Below are 26,843 nucleotides of genomic sequence, written 5' to 3' on the forward strand. Positions count from 1 at the left end.
ATGGTTTAAAATACATTGGACAAGAACTAGTGATGTCTGTGTCCAGGTTTCACTCCAGCTGATGAAATGTGACCCATTTCTCTGAATTAGTTGTGATATTTCACTTCCTTAAATATGAATTTTAGTGAATGTTAGAACTGCTGTCAAAGGTCAGTGTGTTAGATATTTATGTTTATCTGTAACTTTATTTTTCTTTAAATTCTTAAAACTGTCGATGTCTTCAGAAGCTGTAAAGAGTACTGGGAGATTAAAAGGGCAAGAATATTAATTACAAATTGCAGTTGTGATTCTTGTTAATTCCGCGTCCTTGTCTGGTCAAGATCAGTAAGTCTTCCAAGTCAACACTGATACTTTGTGTCTCAATGAAAAGACTATTAGAAAGGGGAGGAATTCAGCACGTTAATAATTCTTTCTAACCAGTCATAGTCATAGAGATATACAGCATGGAAACAGACCCTTCTGTCCAACCTGTCCATGCCGATCAGATATCCCAACCCAATCTAGTCCCACCTGCCAGTACCTTCCAAACCCTTTCCTATTCATATACCCATCCAAATGCCTTTTAAATGTTGCAATTGTACCAGCCTCCACCACTTCCTCTGGCAGCTCATTCCGTACACGTACCACCCTCTGCGTGAAAAAGTTGCCCCTTAGGTCTCTTTCATGTCTTTCCCCTCTCACTCTAAACCTATGCCCTCTAGGAAATCTCACAGGTGAATATGTGTCAAGTAAAATTAAATATTTTTCAATGTACAATTATTTTTTTAATTATTCACTGCCAAATATATTCATTTTATTTCAGCTCCTGCAATATTGTGGCGCAGAACTTTGAATATGTAATTCCTAGAAATTTGAAAATGGAGCAGAATAAAATCTGAAAAAAAAAACAAAAACACAGGAATTACTGCACATGGTGGGACCTGTAGCAGAAATAAAAGATGAATATTTTGAGTGCACAATCCTTCATGATTCTGAATGAGGACATTTCTCTTTGTATTGACTTGTGCTGGCCAGATTTTGTATTTCCATTATTTTCTTTAATGCATTGGGCCGTGCTGCATGCACTTGGGTCCTGCTGTGTGTGCATTTTTCTAAAGGTCAATTTTTTTCTAATGTGTGTTTTGGATGACATTACAGAGAACACAGATGTTTTGAGTTCAAGATCATCAATGTTCTGAGCATTCTGTCAGTTCAACAATCCCTTGAGTGACTTATGAATGACAGCCAGCTGTTATCCTCTGTCAAACTATCTACATTCCTGCCAATCCATTTCCCTGAGTCTAGCAGTAGTGCAGTCAATCTGCCATAGTTGATGATTTTACTGAAATGAACTCTTGGGCTCAATTTCTAAAGTCCTATAATTTTAAAACTCAATAATTTTTATCACCTGATCTTTATTCTTTTTCTCTCCACTCTATATTTCTGGATTTGTTCCATTAACGTTCGATGCCATGCTCCGCATGCCCCAAGTGAACATTTCTGTACAGTCCAGTTTGTACAGGGAATCGCAATGATTTAGCATTCTAAAGGATGCAGGGTTCCTTTAATAGTGAACAAAAATGTAGCTGCATGTTTTTAATGCCTGATCATGGAAGGTTGTTATGGTCAATTGTGGTTTGGTTATCATAAATTATTTAAATTTTTGGCTGTTCGACCTGAATCTATTCTGTTCCAGACACTACAACAACAAGAGTGTAAACTTCTCTACAGTCGAAAGGAAGGACAGCGAGCAGAAAATAAAAACAAGAATCGCTACAAGAACATTCTGCCCTGTAAGTATTGACATTATGTAGTTTTATTTCCTCCTCTACTATTTGTGCTAGTTGCATTAGTGACATATCTTGTGACTGCTAACTTTGTCCACCATTGTGTAATTGCCAATCTAAGCCAGTTAGCTTTCTGTTGTGGACAGCCTTTCTACCAAGGCTGTCTTGTTAATTATCTTCGCAGGCAATGGCGAACATAGTAATCCTTTGAAGGCTAAGTGACTAATTTGTGACACAGTGACACCAACAGCATGTGTTCAATTTTTGCACTGGCTGAGGGTTACCATAAGGGACATTCCTCCTCAGCTTCTCCCCTTGCCTTGACCCTTGGGTTAAGTCACTACTAGTCGGTGTCTCTGTTTTGGGAGAGCAGTCCTATAGTCTAAGACTATGGTAACTGACCTTTTTAGTCTTTGAAGCTACAGTTGAGAGAGGGAAAATCATTCCATTTTAATTCTCTAAGTTGTCTCTCAAATTTTTATGCCATTCCTCATTAAATATCAATAATTTCTTCCTTCTAGTTGATCACACCCGAGTAGTCCTACACGATGGAGATGTGACTGAATCTGGTTCCGATTACATCAATGCCAATTTCATAATGGTAAGTATTTAATCAGCATGTAGCTTAACTTAGAATTTACATCAAACATTTAATGTTTTTAAAAATGTAGAAGTTGGATGACACCTCAGTTGGATTGAGGGGGAAATAACTTTTTCCATCAGTGTTTACAAATGGTAGATGGTAACATATGAGAGTGAGTGTTTGAATTGTTGTTTTAGTAGTAGTTCACTGGATAAAGATTCTTTTAAAAAATGCCGAAGTCAGCAGATACATAATCTGGTCTTGAACTTGAGCACCTTAGATCAAATAAATGACTGCCATTTTTCTAATCCTCCTTAAAGATGCAAATAATGCTGGAGAATAATCAATGTAATGGCTCTTTTCATTATGGAGACCAGGATAGGTTGCATAATATAGATTGGTTAATTTGTCACTAGTTACGGCAGACTCTTAGAATGCATTCATTTGGATCAAATTAGTGAATCTTTTAAGGATAATTAGAATTGAGCTGCAGACATGGTATTGTTAACCGGTAATCATGTTTAACTGATCTGGAAAAATTAGAGGTGCAGTGGTTGAGATATATTTGTATTTTCAAAAGGCATTCAATGTAATCTTTTCATTATTTTTTCACAGAGCATTTATTATCCATATCCATTTGCCCTGGTGAAAGAAGTAGTGAGCTTGTGGTGTATTTCTCCAGAATGCTGTTAGGTAGAGAAATTCAGGCTTTTGACCTAAAGATGAAAGAATGGCAAAAGATTATCGAGTCAGAATGGTATCGACCTTAGACGATTTTGAAGGTGGTGATGTTGTTATGCACCCTGTTTTGATAGGAGGTAGAGGTCTCAGGTTTGACAGGTGCTGCTGAAGAAGCCTTGGTGAGTTTTTCAATGCATTTTGTTGATGGTGCACACGATAGCAACAGTGCCAAGTGGGGCTGGGGGTAAATGTTTGAGGTGATGGATATGAATCAAGGATAAAACTTGCCAAAACCATATATGGTAAAACACTGTACAGTTTTAGTTCCCTTATCCAAGAAACGGGATATACAGACATTGAAGGCAGCTTGCCGGAGAATGTTCTCTAGGTTGATGCTGACAATGGAGGGAATTCTCTTATGAGGAGAGATTGAGTAGTGGCCCTATACTGACTAGAGTTTAGAAGCATGAGAGGTGACTTTATTAAAACCTACAAAAATTCTTAGGGTGCTGAGCAGTTGTTTCCATTCGGATCAGAGAACATAACCTCAGAGTAAAGGATCACTCACTTAAAACAGATGAGGAATTTCTCCTGAGGGTAGCAAATGTGTGGAATTATTTACAGTATGGGGCTGTAGAGGTTAGATCAGTGAGTTTATCAAGGCTGAGACAAACCAATTTTAATCATTAAGAGAATCCGGGTTATCGGGGAAAGGCAGGAAAGTGGAGTTGAGGGTCTTCAGACCAGCCATGATCTCATTGAATGAGCAGATTTGATGGGCTAAATGGTGTATTTCTGCTCTTATTACATCTTGTGTTCTCAGCAGTATCTTGTGGGGCACCAGTTGCCATGTCCTGCCAATTAAAGAAAAGACTCCTTTCTAAGTATACTGATATTTTTTGCCAGCCAATCTTCTATCTATGCTAGTATATTAATCTCTGCGCCATTTGTTTCTACATTACACAATAAAATCTGATGTGATTCTTTGTCAAATGTGAACAGGCTCCCTTTATCCACTCTGCATGTTATCCCTTCCAAACAAAAACTTATACAACTTGATTTAACCTGATTTCCCTTTCCCAAAACCATGCTGACTATTTCTGGTTGTCTTGAAATTTTCCAAATACTAAACTAAACCTTTTTTACAATTAGTTTGCATGCCTTTCCCTTGGCAAACATTGAGCCCAACTGGCTTATCGTTTTCTGCTTCTTGCCATCCTCGTGAACAGAGGGGTTATATTTAGTACATTCCAGACTGGTGAAATCTTTCCAGGATTCTGAAAATTTTGGAAACTAACACTAAAGTGTCTATCATCCCTTTGGCCACCTCCTAAGGCCATAGGTTGAAGTCCCCCAGCACCCAGCGACTTGTCAACCTTCAACTCCATCAGTTTGTTCCTTACTGTTTACCTTCTAATTTCATCAATTTCCTCTCTTCTGCCCACCACCTGATTTAGAGTTATTACTAGGATGTTTTAATATACTCTGTAGAAAAGACAGCAAAATATTTTTTCACTTCATCTTCCTTTTTTTATTCGTTCTTAACTTCCCATTCTCACTCTTTAGAGGACCATCATTAACTTTATCTTTTTTCCTTTGTAGATACCTGTAAAAACTTGTATCTGTTTTTAAAAATTCTAGGTAGTCTCACTTATTCTGATTTATTTCTCCAAATCAACCCTTTAATTATTCTCTAATATCTTTATATTCTCACCAGTCACCTAAACCTACTACTCACCTTTGCATAATTTTGATTTCTGCCCTGTTAATGGTGAAGAGCGTGTTCTAATACCAATAAATGATGAGGTCAGAATAGTTCGAGACTGAGATAGCCACTGTCTAGCACCTGTAAAGCTCAAATGTCAACCTAGCCTGAATTTGTCCAAGTCTCACTGTATGTGGGTACAAACTACTTCATTATCTGATTTATTTTCAGACTCAGTGGTGGGATGTGGGCATCTCTGGGGGTGGCCAACATTTATTGCTCAAAGGTCAGTTAAGACTCAATCCATTGCTGTGTGTCTGGAGTCAGGTGTCAGCCAGAGCAGTTACGGGCAGTGGGTTTCCTTCTGTAAATGGTATTAATGAATCTGAATAGTTGGATTGAATACTGTAACCAACAGCAAACATCCCAATTTCTGATATTGGGATGTTGGAATGAAGGCCACCTAATGAAGTGTGGAATATCTGCAACGATATGCTGGGTTGAGATGATTAGCCTCCATCAATCATGATTATCTTCCTTTTTGTTAGACATAATTCCAGCCAGTGGAAAGTTCTACCTACCGCTGTGCCATGCAATTCCTCTTGACTTCAATTTTATTCAGATTTTTCGATAGTGTTCTCTCAAATGTCTTAACATCAATAGCAAATTGTTTATGACTCTTTGGAGACTTGGAGTCTTGTTGGAAAAATTCAGATATCTGGTAGGATAAATACAACAATGGCCAACAATGCAGTTCAAAAGAAATAATGTTTGAATTGATGTTCCCTAAGATGTGCAGATGACTTTGTTTAGTTTTACAGTATACAAAAGCAAATGCAAATTCCAGCATTCCTATCTTAGAAAAAATCTCAAATCCCTTCAGGGACATGCAAGGAAAATGGTTGCTGTGCCAACGTAGGAGAACTGGAGGGCTGAACTAGAACTTGGTAACGAGGCTGGATTTTAAAGAACAAAATAAGCATGGATGTTTTGCAAGAACATTTTGAAGTTTCGGGCTACATGTTTGACAATGGTGAAGCAAAAAGCTTTATCTGGGAGGGGGGGGGGGGGGGTCCATGGGAGAACGATGCTATGGCATTGTGCCCTGGCCAAACCTTTCCCTGAACCAACATTGACAGCCAAGTCGCTAACCACTTGTTGGCTGTTTGTGTAGAAATACTATTTACTTGAACAAGCACAGCTCAATTAACTAATTGTCTAGAAACATTTGTGATATACTAATCGCATAAGATAATTCTTTAAAGTGTACTTTTGAACACTAATCAGCTCCTAAGCACATGACAGTTGCGATTTCATCTTACATAGGCAAAATATTTAATATATTCTTCATCAAATCTTTTCTTCACTTTCTTACTGTTGATCCCCAGTCACTTTAATTTGGCTTTAATTTGCATTGTCAGAAAGCCTTTGAAATAAAATTACTGTCTTCTCAGGTGGACGTGTGCAGCATAGAACCCCATTAAACAAATCTTGATTTTTGTAACTGATCTTACAAAATAATAGAATCGTGCTGGTGACTCTTGCTCTTTAATCAAACAGAGCTGTAAATCAGGACTGACTCGTTAATACATCGTATTCATCTGTTTAACTCAGCATGACATTGAAAGCAATCGAACCACTACAAAACCAAAGAAGAGTTACATTGCTACGCAGGGCTGTTTGCAGAACACGGTGAATGACTTCTGGAGGATGGTTTTTCAAGAAAACTCAAGTGTAATAGTCATGACTACAAAAGAAGTGGAACGAGGAAAAGTAAGTTTAATTAAATACAAGATTTATTGTTAGCTGTCACAGTGGAGTGTGGTTAACCTTTTAAAATCCCGAGGACCAGACCATTGAGTGGGGTGTTGGAGACGTCAAAATCGCTATTTTTTTAATATATTCCTCCTTCTGGCAAGTATATAAGCTGCATCAAGTACAGTAAGTTACCTCTACATTTTACTGCTGCATTTTTCACATCTATTATATTGATTCTCTTTGTTATCTATTAGCAACTCGGAAGATAGACATTAGGCTAGTACAGAGTGTGTGTTACAGACAACCTTGAATTCACCTTAATTCAGTTTATACCTACTAATTTGGAGCAAGATTTGCCACATACTGACCTAGCTGGCTGAGGTAGAACTATTTGCTGAGTGACATGTTGTTGAAATTGCATCTGCTTGATTTCCATATGAACACTCATCTTGTCCGTTTAATTTTCTAAAAGTAAACTGTCATGTATTCCATATTGCCTGCTTATGATATTATAAAAGTATTCATGTTGCAGATAATATATTGACTTCTGATTCTCAATGGAACTTAGTTTCTTTTTTGTGGAGTCCAAGATGTCGATTTCATTTTGCAGTGAATGACGTTGAGTATATACTCAATCAATGGGTGACTAGGAAATTATCCTAGTACATCACAGTTATCATTAAATAAAAGCCAAAAATCTTTTCTGATATGAAATTGAACTACATTTTTCATGTCACATTTTTGCTACTGCTATGATAATCTGGTTAATTACTCATTAGTAAACTGTCGAGGCATTTGGCTCCTCCCACTATCCCAGGCAGCATGGTGGCTCAGTGGTTAGTGGACCTGGGTTCGATTCCATCCTTGGGTAAAGTTTGCACATTTTCCCCATGTCAGTGTGGGTTTCCTCCCACAGTCCAAAGTTCTGCAGGTTAGGTGGGTTAGGCATGGGAAATGCAGGGTTATAGGGATAAGGAAGTGGGATGGATCGGAGTGGGGATTGGAGGATCGATTATAGGCCGAATGGCCACCTTCCACGCTCTAAGGATTCTATGATTTAGTGATCATGGAATCTCAAAGCAGCAAAGATGAATATAATTTTGCAGATAAATGTCAGTTTTGGGTAAATTTTGGGTCATAGAATAATTCATTGGATGATTTGTATGGTTGGGGTGCATGGAAAGTAAAACCATTTTTCTGAAAGAGTTCAGTGCTCTGATCACCTGAGCAGTGGGTAAACTACAGACGGTAAAATAACAATTAGCAGAGCTGTCTTCATTGGCAGACAAATCCTAGTGAATCACAAATTGATGCAGTTGTACTATTTTTGCATTGCATTTACAGGAACATGCATTGCTTCTAGGGATGAAGTCATTAACATGGACAGGAGAAAGTGCAGTCAGGGAGAAAGACACCAGGTCTAGGCTTCACTTTCTCAAGTACCTTTGCTATTTACACGCCAAAGTAGGGACAGAACTAAAGGCTGAAATTTAGTTACGTGTTTTTTGGGCAATTCAGAAAATTCAGATTTGGGCAGGTAAGATGGGATTCATTAACCCTATATATTAACCATATATATCCTATCCCTATATATTAACCCTATATATGCTATGAGAAAGTGAGGACTGCAGACGCTGGAGATCAGAGCTGAAAATGTGTTGCTGGAAAAGTGCAGCAGGTCAGACAGCGACCAAGGAGCCGGAGAATCGACGTTTCAGGCATAAGCCCTTCTTCAGGAATGTGGAGAGTGTGCCCAGCAGGCTAAGATAAAAGGTGGGGAGGAGCATTGGAAATGCGATTAGGTGGAAGGAGGTTATGGTGAGGGTGATAGGCCGGAGTGGGGGTGGGGACGGAGAGGCCAGGAAGAAGATTGAAGGTTAGGAAGGTGGTGCTGAGTTCGAGGGTTGGGACTGAGACAAGGTGGGGGGGAGGGGAAATGAGGAAACTGGAGAAATCGGAGTTCATCCCTTGTGGTTGGAGGGTTCCTAGAGGAGTGCAGCAGATGCAGTAAATGGTGTGTGTGGAGGTGCAGGTGAGTTTGAGGTCGGGGTGGAAGGTAAAGTGGATGAACTATTCAACCTCCTTGTGGGAGCACGAGGCAGCGCCGATACAGTCATTGATGTAGCGAAGGAAAAGGTGGGGGGTGGTGCCAGGGTAGCTGCTCCCAGTGTAGTTTGCTCCCAGGAGGACCAACCGCAGCTACACTGGCACCACCCCCCACCTTTTCCTCCGCTACATGATGACTGTATCAGCGCTGCCTCGTGCTCCCACAAGGAGGTTGAACAGTTCATCCACTTTACCAACACCTTCCACCCCGACCTCAAATTTACCTGGACCGTCTAAAACTCCTCCGTCCCCTTCCTAGACCTTTCCATTTCTATCTCTGGTGACCGAATCAACACAGACATTTACTATAAACAGACCGACTCCCATAGCTACCTAGACTACACCTCCTCCCACCCTGCCCCCTGTAAAAACGCCATTCCATATTCCCAATTCCTTTGTCTCCGCCGCATCTGCTCCCAGGAGGACCAGTTCCAATACCGAACAACCCAGATGGCCTCCTTCAAAGACTGCAATTTCCCCCCAGACGTGATTGACGATGCTCTCCACTGCATCTCCTCCACTTCCTGCTCCTCCACCCTTGAGCCCCGCCCCTCCAATCGCCACCAGGACAGAACCCCACTGGTCCTCACCTACCACCCCACAACCTCCATATACATCGTATCATCCTTCGTCATTTCTACCACCTCCAAACGGACCCCACCACCAGGGATATATTTCCCTCCCCTCCCCAATCAGCGTTCCAAAAAGACCACTCCCTCCGTGACTCCTTTGTCAGGTCCACACCCCCCACCAACCCAACATCCACTCCCGGCACCTTTCCCTGCAACCGCAAGAAATGCAAAACTTGCGCCCACACCTCCTCCCTTACTTCTCTCCAAGGCCCCAAGGGATCCTTCCATGTCCGCCACAAATTCACCTGCACCTCCACACACACCATTTACTGCCTCCTCTATATTGAGGAGACAGGCCGCCTACTTGCGGAACATTTCAGAGAACATCTCTGGGACACCCAAACCAATCAACCCAACCGCCCGTGGCTCAACACTTCAACTTCCCCTCCCACTCCACCAAGGGCATGCAGGTCCTTGGACTCCTCCATCTCCAGACCATAGCAACACGACGGCTGGAGGAAAAGTGCCTCACCTTCCGCCTAGGAACCCTCCAACCACAAGGGATGAACTCCGATTTCTCCAGTTTCCTCATTTCCCCTCCCCCCACCTTGTCTCTGTCCCAACCCTCGAACTCAGCACCACCTTCCTAACCTGCAATCTTCTTCCTGACCTCTCCGCCCCCACCCTCACTCCGGCCTATCACCCTCACCTTAACCTCCTTCCACCTATCGCATTTCCAATGCCCCTCCCCCAAGTCCCTCCTCTCTACCTTTTATCTTAGCCTGCTTGGCACACCTTCCTCATTCCTGAAGAAGGGCTCATACCCGAAATGTCGATTTTCCTGCTTCTTGGATGCTGCCTGACCTGCTGTGCTTTTCCAGCAACACATTTTCAACCCTATATATGCTATCCCTATATATTAACCCTATATATGCTAGCTCAAGTTGTTCTTTTAGAGGGTTTGTAATCTCCAAGCATCTATCAATAACTTGTAATATCTTACTGCCAGTAAGGAGACACTTTTGTCGTGAGTGTGATGGTGATGAATTGACAGTAGAGCTAACAGAAAAATCAATTGTAAATTTTTTTTTCTTGAGATTTATGGGTGGCATGGTGGCTCAGTGCTTAGCACTGCTGCCTCACAGCACCAGGGTCCAGATTCGATTCCAACCTCTGAGCAAACTCCACAGAGACAATTGCCATTCTCCCCATGTCTGTGTGGGTTTCCTCCGGTGATCTGGTTTCTTCCTACTGTCCAGAGATGTGCAGGTCAGGTGAATTGGCCATGCTAAATTGCCCCATAGTGTTAGGTACATTAGTCAGAGGGAAATGGGTCTGGGTGGGTTACTCTTCGGAGGGTTGGTCTGAACTTGTTGGGCCGAAGGGCCTGTTTCCACACTGTAGGAAATCTAATCAAATCTAACTTATTGCTTGGCTCATGGTTATTTTTTAATATCACTGGACACAGAATGAAGTATCTTTGATACTTAGCAAGTGTTTCAGCTTTATGCCAATTAGAATTCTAATATTACCCAAGTTTGTTTTTGCTAATATATGTTCAGGAGTGTTTCCTGAGCAGCTGAATGCTTGATGGTGGAGCAGGGAGGATCAGAAAATGGAAAACAAGACCATAGTTTGGTTAATGCCAAACTCATTGAATTCAACTCATTTTGATAGACAATAGAATCTCTTTAGTTCATAACTTTTGCATCACCTTATGCTACTGACTCAAATGTAGCTTTTTCTCAATCTGTTTGAGTGTCCTTGTTATCACTTGTACATGACATTTGCATTTCATTGGCTTAGCTATATCTTTTTGCTATCTTTCAAGAGCAGGTGGTGAGGCATGGTAACATCACTCGCCTAATTAATGCAGAATTCGAAGCTAATGGTCATTCAGTATGGAAGAGACCCTTCAGCTCATCAAGTCTGCAGCAACAAAACTATTTTGGGACTTGGATTCAGAACTCTCAATGGCAGATAGTAAAATTTGAATTCAATAAAGTCTGGATTTAAAAATAAGCTGGTCTAATGTAACCGTTGTTGTAAAAACCTGTTCGGTTCACTAATGTCCTTGAATACAATTAGTTCAAGGGCAATTGGCAATGCACAATAAATGTCAGCCTTGCTCACAATGCCCATGTCCTGGTAAGAATAAAGAATTCAGCCACTTGCAATTGCAAGGGAACAAGGTGCTAATGGACAAATAGGAAGGAAACTTGCCAATTATGTCAAACTCTTAACAGTAGTCAAAAGAACAACTAGTAAGAAAAGCAATAGTAAATTAAGATGTTTCCAACACAATTACAAAATTTAAAAGTGTCATTAAATTTTGTTCAAGTTCTTTTTTTCTGTATTTTAGTGGTCTGAGCATTTATTTTTGAAACCACCACTGTTACATGCCACAGATCTCAAGCAGAAAGGTCCGAGAAAGACCCAATGTCCCTGTCACATGAAAAGATCACAACTTTCCTAAAGCACATGTATCGATATGTATACTGATTATAAAACCTAGGATGCAGTTAAGGCTGCGACTTTTTCTGTCGACTATGGTTGTCTCTCTACTCAGACCTCAGTGTCTGTTCTGCAACTCCTGTCTCTTTATTTAATGTTATTCTCCACTTCCTAACTTAATTTTTCCTCCTTTTTCTCCCCTACCTCTGTCCCAAAGTCCAAAGCCACTTCTTGACTGCCATTCGTTGCTTCTTGGCTCTTTTCCTGCCAAGCTCCAATCTCTGGCTCAGCATAAGGCATTGTTAATTTCATATCTCCCCACCACTTGGAGACTGTGGGCAATTGATTTTAAAGAAAACTTGGCTGATTTGAGAATGTGTTATATGCCCATATGCTGGTGAGCATCTTAAAATAAAAAGGCTAATATTTCACATAGCTCACCAAATTGGGCTGTTCTCAAAACCTAATCTATCAGGTGTTAATTAATTGTGTAAGAAACCTCAACTAAATGAAAAAAAGTTACCTTTTATTGAAGTTTAGTTTTGGATTGCACTGACACAAGCATGAGAAACCATGATAAACTTGTATACGTGATCATTTTCTAAGCTTTGTGAATTGAAGAGAGACTGGAAAGATAGGCAATATTTGCTTCACTGACCTTTTTGTTTTATCATGCCTCAGTGAGCACCTTGATGTTTTTCTAAATGTAATGTGTTGAAGTGCATGTTGTTTCCACTGGAGCAGTGAAGGCAAAGGGATGATTTAAGAGGTTTATCAAACTAGTTTGGACAGTGAAAAGGAAAAGACAATGTTCTCTGAAATCTCTGATGAAGAACTGTCAGCTTAAATGTTTCCCTCTGAGTAGGAAGAGAAATTGAGAGAAATATCTTTGTGCGGATGGTTGTTGGAGCGTGGAAATTATTGCACCAGGGACTGATTGCTGAAAGAAAAATGCTTTTAAGGGAAAATAGCTAAATATTCAAAGCATAAAGTAAAAACTATGGTTATGAAATGTGTACCTATGCGCGCACAGCGGACATAAAAAATAGGCTAAGCTCTGAACTGTGAATCTAACTTTAGATAAATTGGGGCTGATTGTTCTACCACTCCTTTTAGTGCCATTTGCAAAGGTTGTATGTCCAAATGCATGAAGTAAACTTTACCCAAATACATCTATTTCAGAGCAAATGTGTGAAATACTGGCCAGATGAAATGTCCTTGAAGGAATATGGTGGTATGCGTGTCAGGAATGTACGAGAGAGTCCGGCACATGATTATATCTTGAGGGAGCTCAAACTCTCTAAAGTAGGACAGGTAAGAGTAGATGTACAAAGTGGGGGAGTGCAGGTGTGTTTCCTGCTCCTAGATCTATTCACTTCAAAATATTGGAAACATCATTTCCCAGTTTATAATATGAACGTAAATCTGTTTTTAGGGATGCACTGAAAGGACTGTGTGGCAATATCATTTCAAAACGTGGCCAGATCACGGTGTTCCCAGTGATCCGGGTGGTGTTCTAGATTTTCTGGAAGAAGTAAATATGAAACAGGAGAACATCCCAGAAACTGGGCCAATTGTTGTTCATTGCAGGTAAGAGAACAGATTGAGTTTGGAGTAGTGGAATTAACTCCTGTAATACATGAATATTGATCCTTTTGACAGGAGTCCTGTCTGAAACTGCACAGATAATTTAATGCTGCTACTTTGCAATGCATGAAAAGGCATTGATATAATTATTTTTGATAATTAATCTGTGGGTTAGTCCATTCTTTTCATGTTTGATTGGGATGCAACTGTGCTTTTCTGCTGAATGTAAAACGTTTAATATAGTGTAAGAAAGTTGCAGTTCCATTAGTATTGTGTGAATCTCCAATCCCCTCTTTGTCACTAAATTGGCAGTGTTTATTATAGAAAGCACATCAGAGTTAATGATTTGGGACGCTGTGTGCCTTGCCTCTTACCATTTGACTTGAGTTGAAATGTTTGGCTCATTGGTTGATGGACTGGAGGAAGCTTTCCTCTCTCTGGTCTGAAGGCCACAACACGTGTGTGTGTGTGTGTGTGTGTGTGTGTGTGTGTGTGTGTGTGTGTGTGTGTGAGAGTAAGTAGGCAGGCCATTCAGACCATCTAGTCTACACTGCCTTCAATGAGATCATGGCTGATCTGATGATACTCAACTCAATGTTCCTGCCTTATCCCCATAACCCTTAATTCCCTTAAATATTAACAATCTGTTTATCTCAGCCTTGAATATACTTAATGGCGTGCTTCTATGGTAAAGAATTCCACATATTCTCTACCCACCCCAAACGAAAAATCGTTCTCATCTCTGTTTTTAAATGGGCCAAGTTTTGATCTGAGATAATGTCCTCTGGGTCTGGGCATTCCCACAAGAGGACAACTTTCCTGCATCTTTCTTGTCATACCCCCTAAGATCTCGTGTGAATCTTGTATGCTTCATTCAGGTTTTCTCTCATTCTTCTAAGTTCCAATTAGTAGAAGCTCAATGTATTCACCCTCTCTGCATAAGAATATTCCTTTGTATCTGAACTCTACCAGGTGAACCTTGTCTGAAGTGACTGCTTCCAATGCAGTGTATCTTCCCTTTTAATTGATTACACCAAACTGTTCATGTGTACCAGTGTGGTGTGACTAATGTTGTATAGTTTTAGCAAGACTTCCTCCCTGTTTTAATACTCTTTAAAGAAAAGCTATTTTGCCTTCCTTATTACCTCCTGAAATTTGTGATTCATGTACATGGAGTCCAAATCCCCCTCTATTGTAATTTTACAGTATTTAAATAATAATCCACTCCTCTGTTTTGTACTATCAGTGTATAACCTCAATCCCCATATTATTACCCATCTAAGTTCTTGCCCACTCACCTAACCTTTCTATATCCATCTGTTTGTGTTATACACATCACTTGCTTTCCAAACTATTTTTGTCATCCACAAACTTGGCAATAGTATATTCATTTTCATCATCCAAGTCATTAATTAGCCTTGTAAATAATTGAGACTAATCCCTGTGGCAGTATACTAGTTACACGTTGCCATCCTGAAAATTTAAGGATTTGAAACCGGAAAGGTAAAAAGTATTCATAGTCATGCAGCAAGGAAACCAACCCTTCGGTCCAACTTGTTCCTGCAGACCAGGTATCCCAAACTTAACTCATTCCATTTGCCCAGGTTTGACCCATATTCCTCTAACCTCTTCCTATTCCATGTACATGTCCAAATGTTTTCAAAGTGCTGTGATTGTACCTGCCTCTGCCACTTCCTCTGGTGGCTCATTTCATACACAGTCCACCCTCTCTGTAGATGAAGTTGCCCCTCAGTTGTCAGCCTCTTCCTGTCTTGAGAGATCCAGCCATTATACGGCGTTTTTACGGCGGCACGGTGGCACAGTGGTTAGCACTGTTGCCTCACAGCGCCTGTAGACCCGGGTTCAATTCCCCACTCAGGCGACTGACTGTGTGGAGTTTGCACGTTCTCCCCGTGTCTGCGTGGGTTTCCTCTGGGTGCTCCGGTTTCCTCCCACAGTCCAAAGATGTGCGGGTCAGGTGAATTGGCTAAGCTAAATTGCCCGTAGTGTTAGGTAAGGGGTAAATGTGGGGGTATGGGTAGGTTGCGCTTCGGCGGGTCGGTGTGGACTTGTTGGGCCGAAGGGCCTGTTTCCACACTGTAAAAAAAAATATACTTTGTGCATTTCCCCTTACTGAAGCTACTTAGTTGCATTTAGATTTTATACTCTGACCTCAAAGCCCTATCTTGTGTTAACTGCTCATCAAATACAATCTCAAGGCTACACATTGATTCCAGTATATCGAGTGGGTTGTTATTCACATGGGAGCATTAACACTAAAGCCACAATATTTCACTTTTTCATCAGAACACAGTCAAAAGCTGTCCTGATGCAATAGCATGCCTCTTGAGAGCTGAAATCCTTACTGAGTTTTTATTTTGCAATTTTTGATGTCTCTCAAGCTCGCTCTCCTGGACTACCCCACCCCCACCCCACCAAAAAAACTTCAACGCTGTCATTTTCCAATGTCATTGAAACCATATTAAACACACTTCCTGCTACTCCAGCTCATTCAGATTAAATCAAATTAAATCCTTCCATTTGAGTTGGAAGATTACTCTGGTTTGCAGTAAAACTGAATGAACAATGGTCCGATACAGTGACAAAATGGATGTTGGAGCTTACATTCTACTATTATACAATGCAATACAAGCTTAGTTGATTTTTTTCAGTTACAGTTCCTGCTCTATTGTCTAATTATCTACAAGTCTTGGTCTTTTTTAAAAAAAACACCATTTGAATACCTACAAACATTAAAAGATTTTCAGTGAAAATAAACTTAAACTTTTTTTGTGTTCCTATTTTAATTCCTTGATTAGACTTTTGCTACAGATTTTGCTGCCAAGTACTCATTATTTAAGTGTTATGGTGTTGGACTATTTGGGGGAGAAACAAAAGGGAGACCTGGGAGCATTAGTAAACCAAGACTTGGCAAGTTCAATTGTTACCCATCAGCAATTAACAAAACAAACAATACTGAGCTATATTGCCAGATCAGGGTTTAAAGCTGATGCTGTCATGTTGAGACTGTATAACACGTCCAAGCCTTACATTTTCCTTGCGCTTTACCGCCTGAAGTAAATATTCAATCTTCGTAAGTAATGCAGTAAAGAGGCACAAGACTATGTTCTGTTGGTGCCAATTGTAATTAGAAAAGGTTAAACCAAAATAACCTAATGAGTTTAATGAAGTGGTCTTGCATCCAGGATTAACCAGTTAATCCAATACACAATCTTAAATTGATATACAACTGCAAGACGAGGGGACAAATGTGAAATTTATGATAAGTTCAGAATTGATAATAGCCATTCTCCACTCTGATTATTACTTGGCATACTATTGTCGGAAGAATAGTTTGATTGTAAACTCTGCAACAGTTCTAGAAACAAGATACTGAGGGTGAAGATGGTAAGTTTCCATAGAAGGCTCAGCTGAATGACTTCCCTGTTTTACGCTTGCAATATTAGACAAAGGAAAATTTACCGTAACACTTTGTTAGGTCATTCAGTTTGTTTCACATGCAGGTACTTTTTTTTTACTTCTGTCAAGAAAATAAAAACTTTCATATTCCTCACTGTTCTCCTGTTTAAGTCATTTCAAAGCATCTTTCATTTATCGACCTCTGTGTACATTTATGAAATTGGCTGCAGCACTTTTTTGCCTTGTTTGTGGTCCTCGAGAGCAGTGAGTACCCTAATTTGGCTGAGCTGCTAAAGTAAGTACAGACCAGAATTACGGTTTATCACCTCATGGACAAATGTTACATTACATTCCAATCTTCAGCCAATCCAATCACTTCACATATCAAAAAATGCAAGGTCATACTTGATGCAGAAAAGGCTGTGGCCCCTAAAAGACTCCCTGTCAGCTGGGCTGACAACTTGGCTCCACAGCTAGCTTCATCTTTAATCCTTTAATTCCAGTACAGCTCTGACTCTGGCATCTATGATACAATGTAGGAAATTGCACAAGTATGTCCTGTATGCAAAAAATCAAAAACTGGCCAAATCCAGTTTGGTCAAGTCCTTTTTTCTTCAGCCTACACTCTGTGATGGCACTGTTGACAGCACCTTCTATCAAGTGTGACACTTACCCATAAATAGTCCCAATTTTTGGGTTCTCCCAGGATCACTTGGTTCCGGACCTTGTTATGGACTTAGTGCAAGCATAAGCAAAAGACTGAATGACCAGGTATATCATTAAGGAGCGCAATTAAAGTGGATATCTGTGGGGAAGCTGTCCACCAACTAGAGGGACGTTTAGCACAAAGGAAGATAACGTAGTTGTTGGAGGCCAACTGTCTCGATCCCAGGTTTTGGCTGTAATGACTTCGTCAAGTTCCTGTTATAAAAAGTAGCTTGTAGCTATTTTAGAATAGTCTACAATTAATTGGCTTGAAGCTTCAGTCTCCGTGTGAAGCAGGTGGCTGCTTTATGGCACAAAATGCTCCAATTGCTGCTCCACAGCTGCCTAATTTACAAAACTTTAAATATCCTGTAGTGGTTTTTAAAGGTCCTTTGTCACCTGCCAGTTCATTAGTTTTAAAATAATACATCAGTATTGTCTAAAGCGCCCACATCTTGGCCTTTTTATTTTGAGCTTGATTGAGACAGCAGCAGAGCAAAGTGTATGTCCACAGTCATCTCATATTCCCAGATTCCCCTAAGCTAAATATGCCTGCTTATAGCAGCCAGCTTAGAAATTCTCACGGGTAGATTTGGGGCAAGTTAACCTTACCTCTGTCTTGGATATTGATGTGGATTTTTTTCCTCAAATATTTTGGGGTTTTTGACCATGCAAAATAATTTTCTGCTGCAAATTTTCTTGCAAACTCCCTCAGCTGTCCTGACCTAAATATAGAAAACCTACTAATCATAAAAGTAGTGTTTCTTTTCAATGTGGTTTTGGCTGAAGAAATCAAAGTATAATTTTTCTGGAATAATTGGGGAAAGAGGACAGGTGATTGATATACTTTTTAAAACCATTTTCCATGTAATTTCTTTCCTGTCCTGAAGATGTAACTTTGAGTACTGAGGCCATTGGCAAATTATATCTGAAGGGAGCAGCCTTATTGAAATTATACCAGCAGATTATATAAACAAATAGACGTTTGTTTCTGAGATCAATTCTGTTTGCCTTTCCATATTCTTTCCAACAGAGTTAACAATGGGTACCCACTCTCTTTATTTTCTCTCTTGACCACTCCTCTATTCACTCCACCCTTTTCTGCTCACTCACTGTTAGCCCTCCTAAACTGTGAATATCCCTCTTTGCTCATTAATCATAAAAAAAGCTGGCAATGGGAAGTAAGGGTTCTTATTTTATGCATTTGTTGTAAGCACCAAGCTCTGAAGTCACAGTGAAGCTTTTCCTGTTTGAGCAGTAATCTATAGCCCTGATACCAGTTAAATGTACCCTGTGTTTAATTGCAAATTTTCATCTCTGAAATCCAGTTGGTTGAAGTTTTAACTTTTTCTTAACTAATCCTTAAGCTGTATCTTAAAAATGATTGTTTTCCAACAGTGCAGGGATTGGGCGTACAGGGACCTTTATTGTGATTGACATTCTAATTGACATAATCAGAGAGAAAGGTGAGTACAAGCCTCAATTGCCTGTACATTTCCACACATTCTTTTCTACTGGTGTAGAAATTTTGTAGTTTTGAATTGTGATAAATAAAATTTAAATATAAAATTAAATAGCTCCTTTCGTGCAGTGTGAATCATGAATGCAAAATCAAAGGGGGGGTGCATGGCTGACATTATTTTTTTTGAACACTTATCACTTACTTATACACCGAAAGGTGTTAAAAGAATTTGGAACAGTTTTTGAGGTAACTCTTTAAATATGGTTGCGTATGGATTGTTTGTGTGAATATTATACTGTCTGTATTATGATTTGTAAATGTAATATTTGAGTGGTTCTTCAGTGGGGTCAATGTGTAATATGGGTTTCTGCACTATAGGTGTGGACTGTGATATTGATGTTCCAAAGAGTATCCAGATGGTACGGTCTCAGCGTTCTGGGATGGTTCAAACTGAGGCCCAATACAGGTTCATTTACATGGCTGTTCAGCACTATATTGAAACCCTGCAGCGTCGCATCGAGGAGGAGCAGGTATGTATCCAGTGAACCACATAGTAACGCTATGTTTAATATGTTCTGTTCTATAAATGACTCTCTTAATGCTGTTTACAGATAATTGTTCATTATAATAACAAATTGGGTAGAACCATTCAATTATGAGTTCCACCAATGAGAGAGAACCATTCTATCCAACATGTGTTTGGGAAGAGAGATTGGGTGAATAAGGTGGTTTGATAGTCTTTTGTTACGTGTGAAAACCTGAATACGTTTCATATGTCCATTGGAAAATCCTGATTAAGAACAAAAGAGAAACCCTTGCTGAGATTCCACAATGGTGTTAAAGATTTATAAATTTCCACTGAATAGGGAAAATGTCTCTGACAACTCACCACAAATGGTGTTATTCAAACCAAAAGCAGTACAGATACAAGATCTTAGCGGGTCTTTGCTGTGATGGCTGAAAGTATAATATGGTTTATTTCAGTTCACTGTTATGGAAAAGTTCAGCCAGGGTTTCTGCTGCTGGTTATTCCCTAATGGTTCCTGCTGAGAAATGTGCTAATAGGGATGCGTACTAATATGTATATTAGTGTGTGGTCACTTATACATATTGATGAAAGGTTCAGGCTGGTTTCACTGGTTACATTTACAACTGATTGTAATCTCAAATCTGTTTTTCATCCTTTCACACCCTTGCATAACAAGAACCTGTTTCTGTGCCTAAAAAGTTTTCTCTGCCTTAAAAATGTTCAAGTTCTCTGCTTCTACCTTTTCAAGAAGAGTTTTAAAGACATGTGAATCTCTGAGAAAACAATTCACCTAAATTGATTTTAAATGTGCATGCCTTGATTTTTAAACAGTGACCCCTAGTTTTACATTCTCCCATAACCAGAAACCACCTCTGCACATATACTCTGTCAGGACCTCCCAGGATCTTGTATGATTTAATCATCACCACTTGCTATTCTGAACTTAAGTGAGTTCATTTCGAGTCGTGAGTTCATGGAATGCCCTGCCAGTAGCAGTGATGGACTCTTCCTCTTTATGGGCATTTAAATGGGCATTGGATAGGCATATGGAGGATAGTGGGCTAGTGTAGGTTAGGTGGGCTTGGATCGGCACAACATCGAGGGCCAAAGGGCCTGTACTGCGCTGTATTTTTTGTTCTATGTTCTATGAATGCAAGCCAAGCCTAACCAACATCATTCTCGTAAAGAAAATCTTACCATTCCAGATTTTGATTGCGTAAAACTTCTCTGTACTGCTTCCAAATTATTTCCTTTTGATAGATATGGTGATTGATATTGTACACAATTCTCCAGATGCAGTCACGTCAATGCCCTCTATAACTCCCTCTTTGGTATTCAGTTCCTCATGATTTCTAATAACGTGCTGTGACTGCCAAATAACCTTGTTTGAGTTATGCACAAAGACACCCAAATCCTTCTGCAGCTTAAAGCTCTGAAATCTCTCACTATTTAGGTATTGTCTTTTAATTCTTCCTGCCAAAGTAGGTAATTTTACATTTTTTTTCTTCTCACATCTTCCCCACTCACTCAACCTATCTGTCTTTTTGCAGCCTCCTTCTTCTTTACAACTTAATGTGGTGTCAGATTGTAGATAGGCCTTTTTGGTTTGAATTGTAGGATGGCCTGAGTAGCATACTCCTGGTCCTGAGGCCAGTGTAGTGCATGTGAGATGCTTTATTCCATAATTATGCATTAAGGAGCATGTGGTGTATAGAGTTGGCTTTGTGAGTAAGGAAGGAAGAGACTTTTTTTTGAGGAGTAATATCAGAAAAATTATATTTTTCCTCAAATAACTCCATATTTGAATAAATTCTTGTGTCAAGCATGAGCATTCTAACAAGATCCCCAACTGTTCCAGAAAAGCAAGATTAAAGGCCGTGAATACACAAACATCAAATATTCCTTATCAGACCTAACATGTGGAGGAGACCAGAGCCCTTTCCCACCCTGCACACCTAATCCAGCATGCACAGAGTAAGTACATTTCACCATAATTTAACAATATTTCCAGCTTTACAGTAATAGTGTAATTTATGTACATCTTAATGCTTTTCTCTCAGTTATTGGAGGTTTACTAGTGGCCAGATTTGGGTGGTTTATTTTTATAGTGCTGACTGCAGGAATGGGGAAAATGAATTTGAGGTGGCCTCAAGTTTATCATCATAGGTGGTCACAAAATCATCATAAAGATTAGAGAAGGGGAGTCAATGGCAATCTGGTAATGTAACTGTGCCAGCAACCCAGGACTCCAGACCAAGTTTCTGTTGATTTAATCATTAATGAACTAGATGGGTTTTTTTTTGGTGAAGGAAATCTGTCATCCTTGCCTAGTCTGGCCTACCTGTGACTCCAAACCACAGCAATATGGTTGACTCATATCTGCTTTCTGGACAATTAGGAATAGGCAATATCCAGCGGTGCCCGCTAATTAAAGGAAAAAAGATAATGCTGTGTGATGCATTATAAGGTGCCTGGGTTTGAGGTAAAGGGGGCTGTACTTTGTGCCTTTTGAGTTTGTATTTTAACCTTATTGCTGCCATCCTTCCCTCAGAATCCTGACCCCACACTTAGTACTTAAGTTACATAGCAACTGTCAATGTGGCTGGACATTGAAATCTCAGGATATAACAACTGGCTGCTGTGAAAAAGGGGGCGATGTAGAAAGGAACAGAGTGCAATCTTCATCTGCTTTCCAGACTTATATGCTGTATCAATGACATTTGGGGCTAGAAATAAGAAATGCTCTAAGTGACAGACAATTGAAACATTCACCTGTTAATGATATGGGTGTGGTAAATATGATGCTGAATATTAGAATATGTAAAAGGCAAGAAGTGTATTTGGAACGTGAACAATTTTGATTGGAGTGATCTTTCCTGCAGTATTTGGGAGAGACAAAAGCCAAAACTCTTAGAAGTGAATTTGTAATTCATCAAACTAGCTGTATGCTGAATTAAATTGATGGATTGAAACTAGATACCAATTATGTTGCTAATCGTAAAGAACTGCAACATTGAGTTTATTCATCTGTTTAACTAAATCTATTGGTGCTTCAGGTGGTTAAATCTATAAGCAGTAACTAATTTGTTAAAATAATAGCAGCTGAGGTTTAAAAACCTTTTTGTAAACATTTGTTAGTGGGAAGTTCTTCTATGTTTTCAATTTTAGATAACACTTCAAAAATGTCTTTATTTTTCTTGGTCTCTTTTTTTTCTTTGTCTCAACGCAATCTTGCTTTCTTTCTCTTTCCCTTCTTGTGCCTAGTTTGTTGAATTCACTCTTTTTTTAATTCCGTTTCCTTTAAACCCTCCCTGTTTTCATTTCCCAGTTGTTAATTCTCATTGTTGATTGGGATCCCAGACATCCTATTTTCTTTGCATTGTTCACAGCTCACATCACCTTGTGAGCAAAATAATTTGGTCCTGAATTTGCAGGGCTAAATGGCAGATTCTGCCAGATGCCGTATTGCGATAAGTTCTGACCCTTTATATCCTTGGTATTTTGTTGGAATTGGTATTGATTTTGGGTTTAAGCTTTTTTCATTCGAAGGTAGTAATTTGTGGACCTGGTGCTGGAGATGTGTAATGATGCTGCAGTACATGTGATGTATGGAAATGCTTAAATATCACAAGTCCTGTATCATTTGGGATGATGCAGTTTTTATTCGATTACTTTAGCTCTCCTGTTTGCACTTGGTTTTAAATGCCTACTTTAGGTCGACTTTCTGTAGCATGTGGATGGAGGGCGATTATTTATATTCAGTTTTAAGCATGCAAATGGTCTTAACTCCACAGAGATTGCAACTAACTCCGTTGCCATAATGGGAGCTATCATGTGATGAAAGATTCCTATCAGAATAGTAGCACTCTCCTGGTTATTATTTTGAGTTGGGGTAAAGTCAGTGTAAAGTAGTAAATTGAGGTGCCGAATGCATGCTCTGGATTAATCTCTCAACTATCAATTTAGGGTGTAGGTTTGCTCGCTGAGCTGTAGGTTTGATATCCAGATGTTTCATTACCCGGCTAGGTAACATCATCAGTGGCGACCTCCAAGTGAAGCGAAGCTGTTGTCTCCTGCTTTCTATTTATATCTTTCTCCTGGATGGGGTTCCTGGGGTTTGTGGTAACGTCATTTCTTGTTCATTTGTCTGAGGGGTTGATAGATGGCATCTAGATCTGTGTTTGTTTATGGCGTTGTGGTTGGAGTGCCAGGCCTCTAGGAATTCTCTGGCATGTCTTTGCTTAGCCTGTCCCAGGATAGATGTGTTGTCCCAGTCGAAATGGTGGTTCTTTTCATCCGTGTGTAGGGCTATGAGGGAGAGAGGGTCGTGTCTTAGGGACACATGTTGGGTGTGAAACTGGAATACATCTTTTCATGAAAATATTTGATATGATTTGATTTTGTTAATATACTGTGATTTTCTTTTTTGATCTGACTTATTGAAAATGATATCTGGTTGTGATTTCTTCTTAGCAATATGCTACATTAAAGAGAACAGTTACCTGATCTCAAACTGAAACATTGGTAAAATATGAATTAGGGTTATTATTTTCAACACTATACATAATATCACTTGCATAAAGTCACAATGTTACAAGATGACTTTGCAGTGTTAGTAAGCATGATGGCATTGCATTTCTGACCACAGGACTACAGAATTAATAACACTTCTCATCTGTAGTCACAGATGCATTAATGGATTACCTTGCAATCTGGCGGTGAGTTAGCTTTCTAGTTGTAACCATGTAAAGTTGAAAGAGGAATTCCCAAATGAATGGTGCAATGGAAGAAACAGTCAAAAGTTAGCTAGGCATGTGACATTTTTCAGTTTGCAATCTCTCATACATGAGCACAAGGTTCATGTCGAGGGATATTGCAGTGGAGTTTTTCTCTGGGATATGAGAAGCACTTTGTTTTTTGAGCATCTACAAGGTTTTCAGAAAATACAATACTGTATATAGTGCACGTATCAGCTGGAAGTACTACAAATGTCCTGCCTATCCAAACAGAATTGGAGTTGAGAGAAATAATTATTTCAGTTTTGGTATATGGGGAATAACAATTAGGGCACCATAAATCCTCTTTAAGAAGGTGATAGGTCAGATATTTGTGTTGTAGCTATTGCAGAGTATTGAGCAGCAAAAGCCAGGAACTTATTATTATGTGTATATGCCATGGTGAACACATTTTACTGAACAGTATCTTTTGATGCAGGATGAAAGATGAGGGTGGCCGGATCTATGAAAATGTTGGCTTGATGCAGCAGCAAAAGGGCCATAGATGAGATAATACCAGCGTTTGGAACAGAATAGAAAGGTAACATTTGAACTTTTACCTCCCTGTCAAACAAGATTTGAAAAACAAGCCACCATACACTCGTTCCAGGTAGAGATGAAGAATGCATTGGCCATATGGAATGTTCAACTTTTACAATATGTTAAAAAAATTATCTATCAACCTTTGCAATGTGATAAAAGGTTATCTAATTTCAGAAGGTTCTGCTTCTTTACTAAACTGTAAATCCTTGGGCAGATTGAGTCACTCTTCACTCACGATGTTGAGGGGATAGCCCCAATTCTCTGCTTTTTTTAATGTCCATATGAGAATTTTCTCCAAGGTGTCTCTGGAAACTGATATAGAACAGGAACCTTGTTTGCTCCCTTCCTGAGCTGGGATCAGTTATAGGATTGTACTTGTTGCCTCGATGCAAACAACCTTTGGCTGTTATGATCCTCATAGAGACCAACTTCAAAGAGAATTCAGTTCCCATTCAGGAAGAGAAGATTTAACATTTTTATTATAACAAACCAAATAGAATCATAGAGATATACAGCACGAAAACAGACCCTTCGGTCCAACCCGTCCATGCCGACCAGATATCCCAACCCAATCTAGTCCCACCTACCAGCACCCGGCCCATATCTCTCCCAACCCTTCCTCTTCATATACCCATCCAAATGACTCTTAGATGTTGCAATTGTACCAGTCTCCATCACTTCCTCTGGCAGCTCATTCCATACACTCACCACCCTCTGTGTGAAAAAGTTGCCCCATAGGTCTCTTTTATATCTTTCCCCTCTCACCCTAAACCTATGCCCTCTAGTTCTGGACTCCCCAACCCCAGGGAAAAGAATTTGTCTATTTATCCGATCCATGCACCTAATAATTTTGTTAACCTCTATAAGGTCATCTCTCAGTCTCTGATGCTCCAGGGAAAACAGCCCCAGCCTGTTCAGCCTCTCCCTATAGCTCAAATCCTCCAACCCTGGCAACATCCTTAAATCTTTTCTGAACCCTTTCAAGTTTTACAACATCTTTTCAATAGGAAGGAGACCAGAATTGCACGCAATATTCCAACAGTGGCCTAACCAATGTCTTGTACAGCCGCAACATGACCTCCCAACTCCTGTACTCAATACTCTGACCAATAAAGGAAAGCATACCAAACACCGCCTTCACTATCCTACCCATCTGCGACTCCACTTTCAAGGAGCTATGAACCTACACTCCAAGGTCTCTTTGTTCATCAACACTCCCTAGGACCTTAGCATTAAGTGTATAAGATTTGCTTTCCCAAAATGCAGCACCTCGCATTTATCTGAATTAAATTCTGCCACTTCTCAGCCCATTGACCCATCTGGTCCAGATCCTGTTGTAATCTGAGATAACCCTCTTTGCTGTCCACTGTACCTCCAATTTTGGTGTCATCTGCAAACTTACTAACTGTACCTCTTCTGCTCACATCCAAATCATTTATGTAAATGACTAAAAGTAGAGGACCCAGCACCGATCCTTGTGACACTCCACTGGTCACAGGCCTCCAGTCTGAAAAACAACCCTCCACCAGCACCTTCTGTCTTCTACCTTTGAACCAGTTCTGTGTCCAAATGGCTAATTCTCCCTGTATTCTGTGAGATCTAAGCTTGCTAATCAGTCTCCCATGGGGAACCTTGTCGAACGCCTTCCTGAAGTCCATATAGATCACATCTACTGCTCTGCCCTCCTCAATCCTCTTTGTTACTCCCTCGAAAACCTCAATCAAATTTGTGAGACATGATTTCCCACGCACGACACCATGTTGACTATCCCTAATCAGTCCTTGCCTTTCCAAATACATGTGCATCCTGTCCCTCAGGATTCCTCCAACAACTTGCCCACCACCAATGTCAGGCCCTCTTGTCTGTAGTTCCTTGGCTTGTTCCTACTACCCTTCTACCCTTTTGTCCTTAATGTATTTGTAAAACCCTTTGGATTCTCCTTAATTCTATTTGCCAAAGCTATCTCATGTCCCCTCTTTATTTGCCCTCCTGATTTCCCTCTTATGTATCCTCCTACTTTCTTCATACTCTTCTAGGGATTCATTCGATCTCTCCTGTCTATACCTTACATATGCTTCCTCCTTTTTCTTAACCAAACCCTCAATTTCTTTAGTCATCCAGCATTCCCTATACTTATCAGCCTTTCCTTTTACCCTGACAGGAATATACTTTCTCTGGATTCTTGTTATCTCATTTC

The 26,843-nt window shown here is 39.9% G+C and overlaps 1 protein-coding gene across 1 annotated transcript in view; it reads left to right on the plus strand.

Annotated features, from left to right (window-relative positions):
- The window catches only part of ptpn11a (protein tyrosine phosphatase non-receptor type 11a), a 59,929-nt gene that overhangs the window by 25,158 nt on the left and 7,928 nt on the right, over positions 1 to 26,843 (plus strand). Inside the window, exons 7-15 of the mRNA XM_060843512.1 lie at positions 1,676 to 1,772; positions 2,288 to 2,367; positions 6,350 to 6,508; positions 12,808 to 12,939; positions 13,061 to 13,215; positions 18,736 to 18,803; positions 19,178 to 19,329; positions 21,187 to 21,302; positions 24,543 to 24,644. Coding sequence (XP_060699495.1) covers positions 1,676 to 1,772; positions 2,288 to 2,367; positions 6,350 to 6,508; positions 12,808 to 12,939; positions 13,061 to 13,215; positions 18,736 to 18,803; positions 19,178 to 19,329; positions 21,187 to 21,302; positions 24,543 to 24,612 — 1,029 coding nt within the window. The 3' untranslated portion in view covers positions 24,613 to 24,644. The remainder of the gene's footprint in view (positions 1 to 1,675; positions 1,773 to 2,287; positions 2,368 to 6,349; positions 6,509 to 12,807; positions 12,940 to 13,060; positions 13,216 to 18,735; positions 18,804 to 19,177; positions 19,330 to 21,186; positions 21,303 to 24,542; positions 24,645 to 26,843) is intronic.

This window comes from Hemiscyllium ocellatum, chromosome 24 (genome assembly GCF_020745735.1).
Source record: "Hemiscyllium ocellatum isolate sHemOce1 chromosome 24, sHemOce1.pat.X.cur, whole genome shotgun sequence".
Classification (NCBI taxonomy): Eukaryota; Metazoa; Chordata; class Chondrichthyes; order Orectolobiformes; family Hemiscylliidae; genus Hemiscyllium; species Hemiscyllium ocellatum.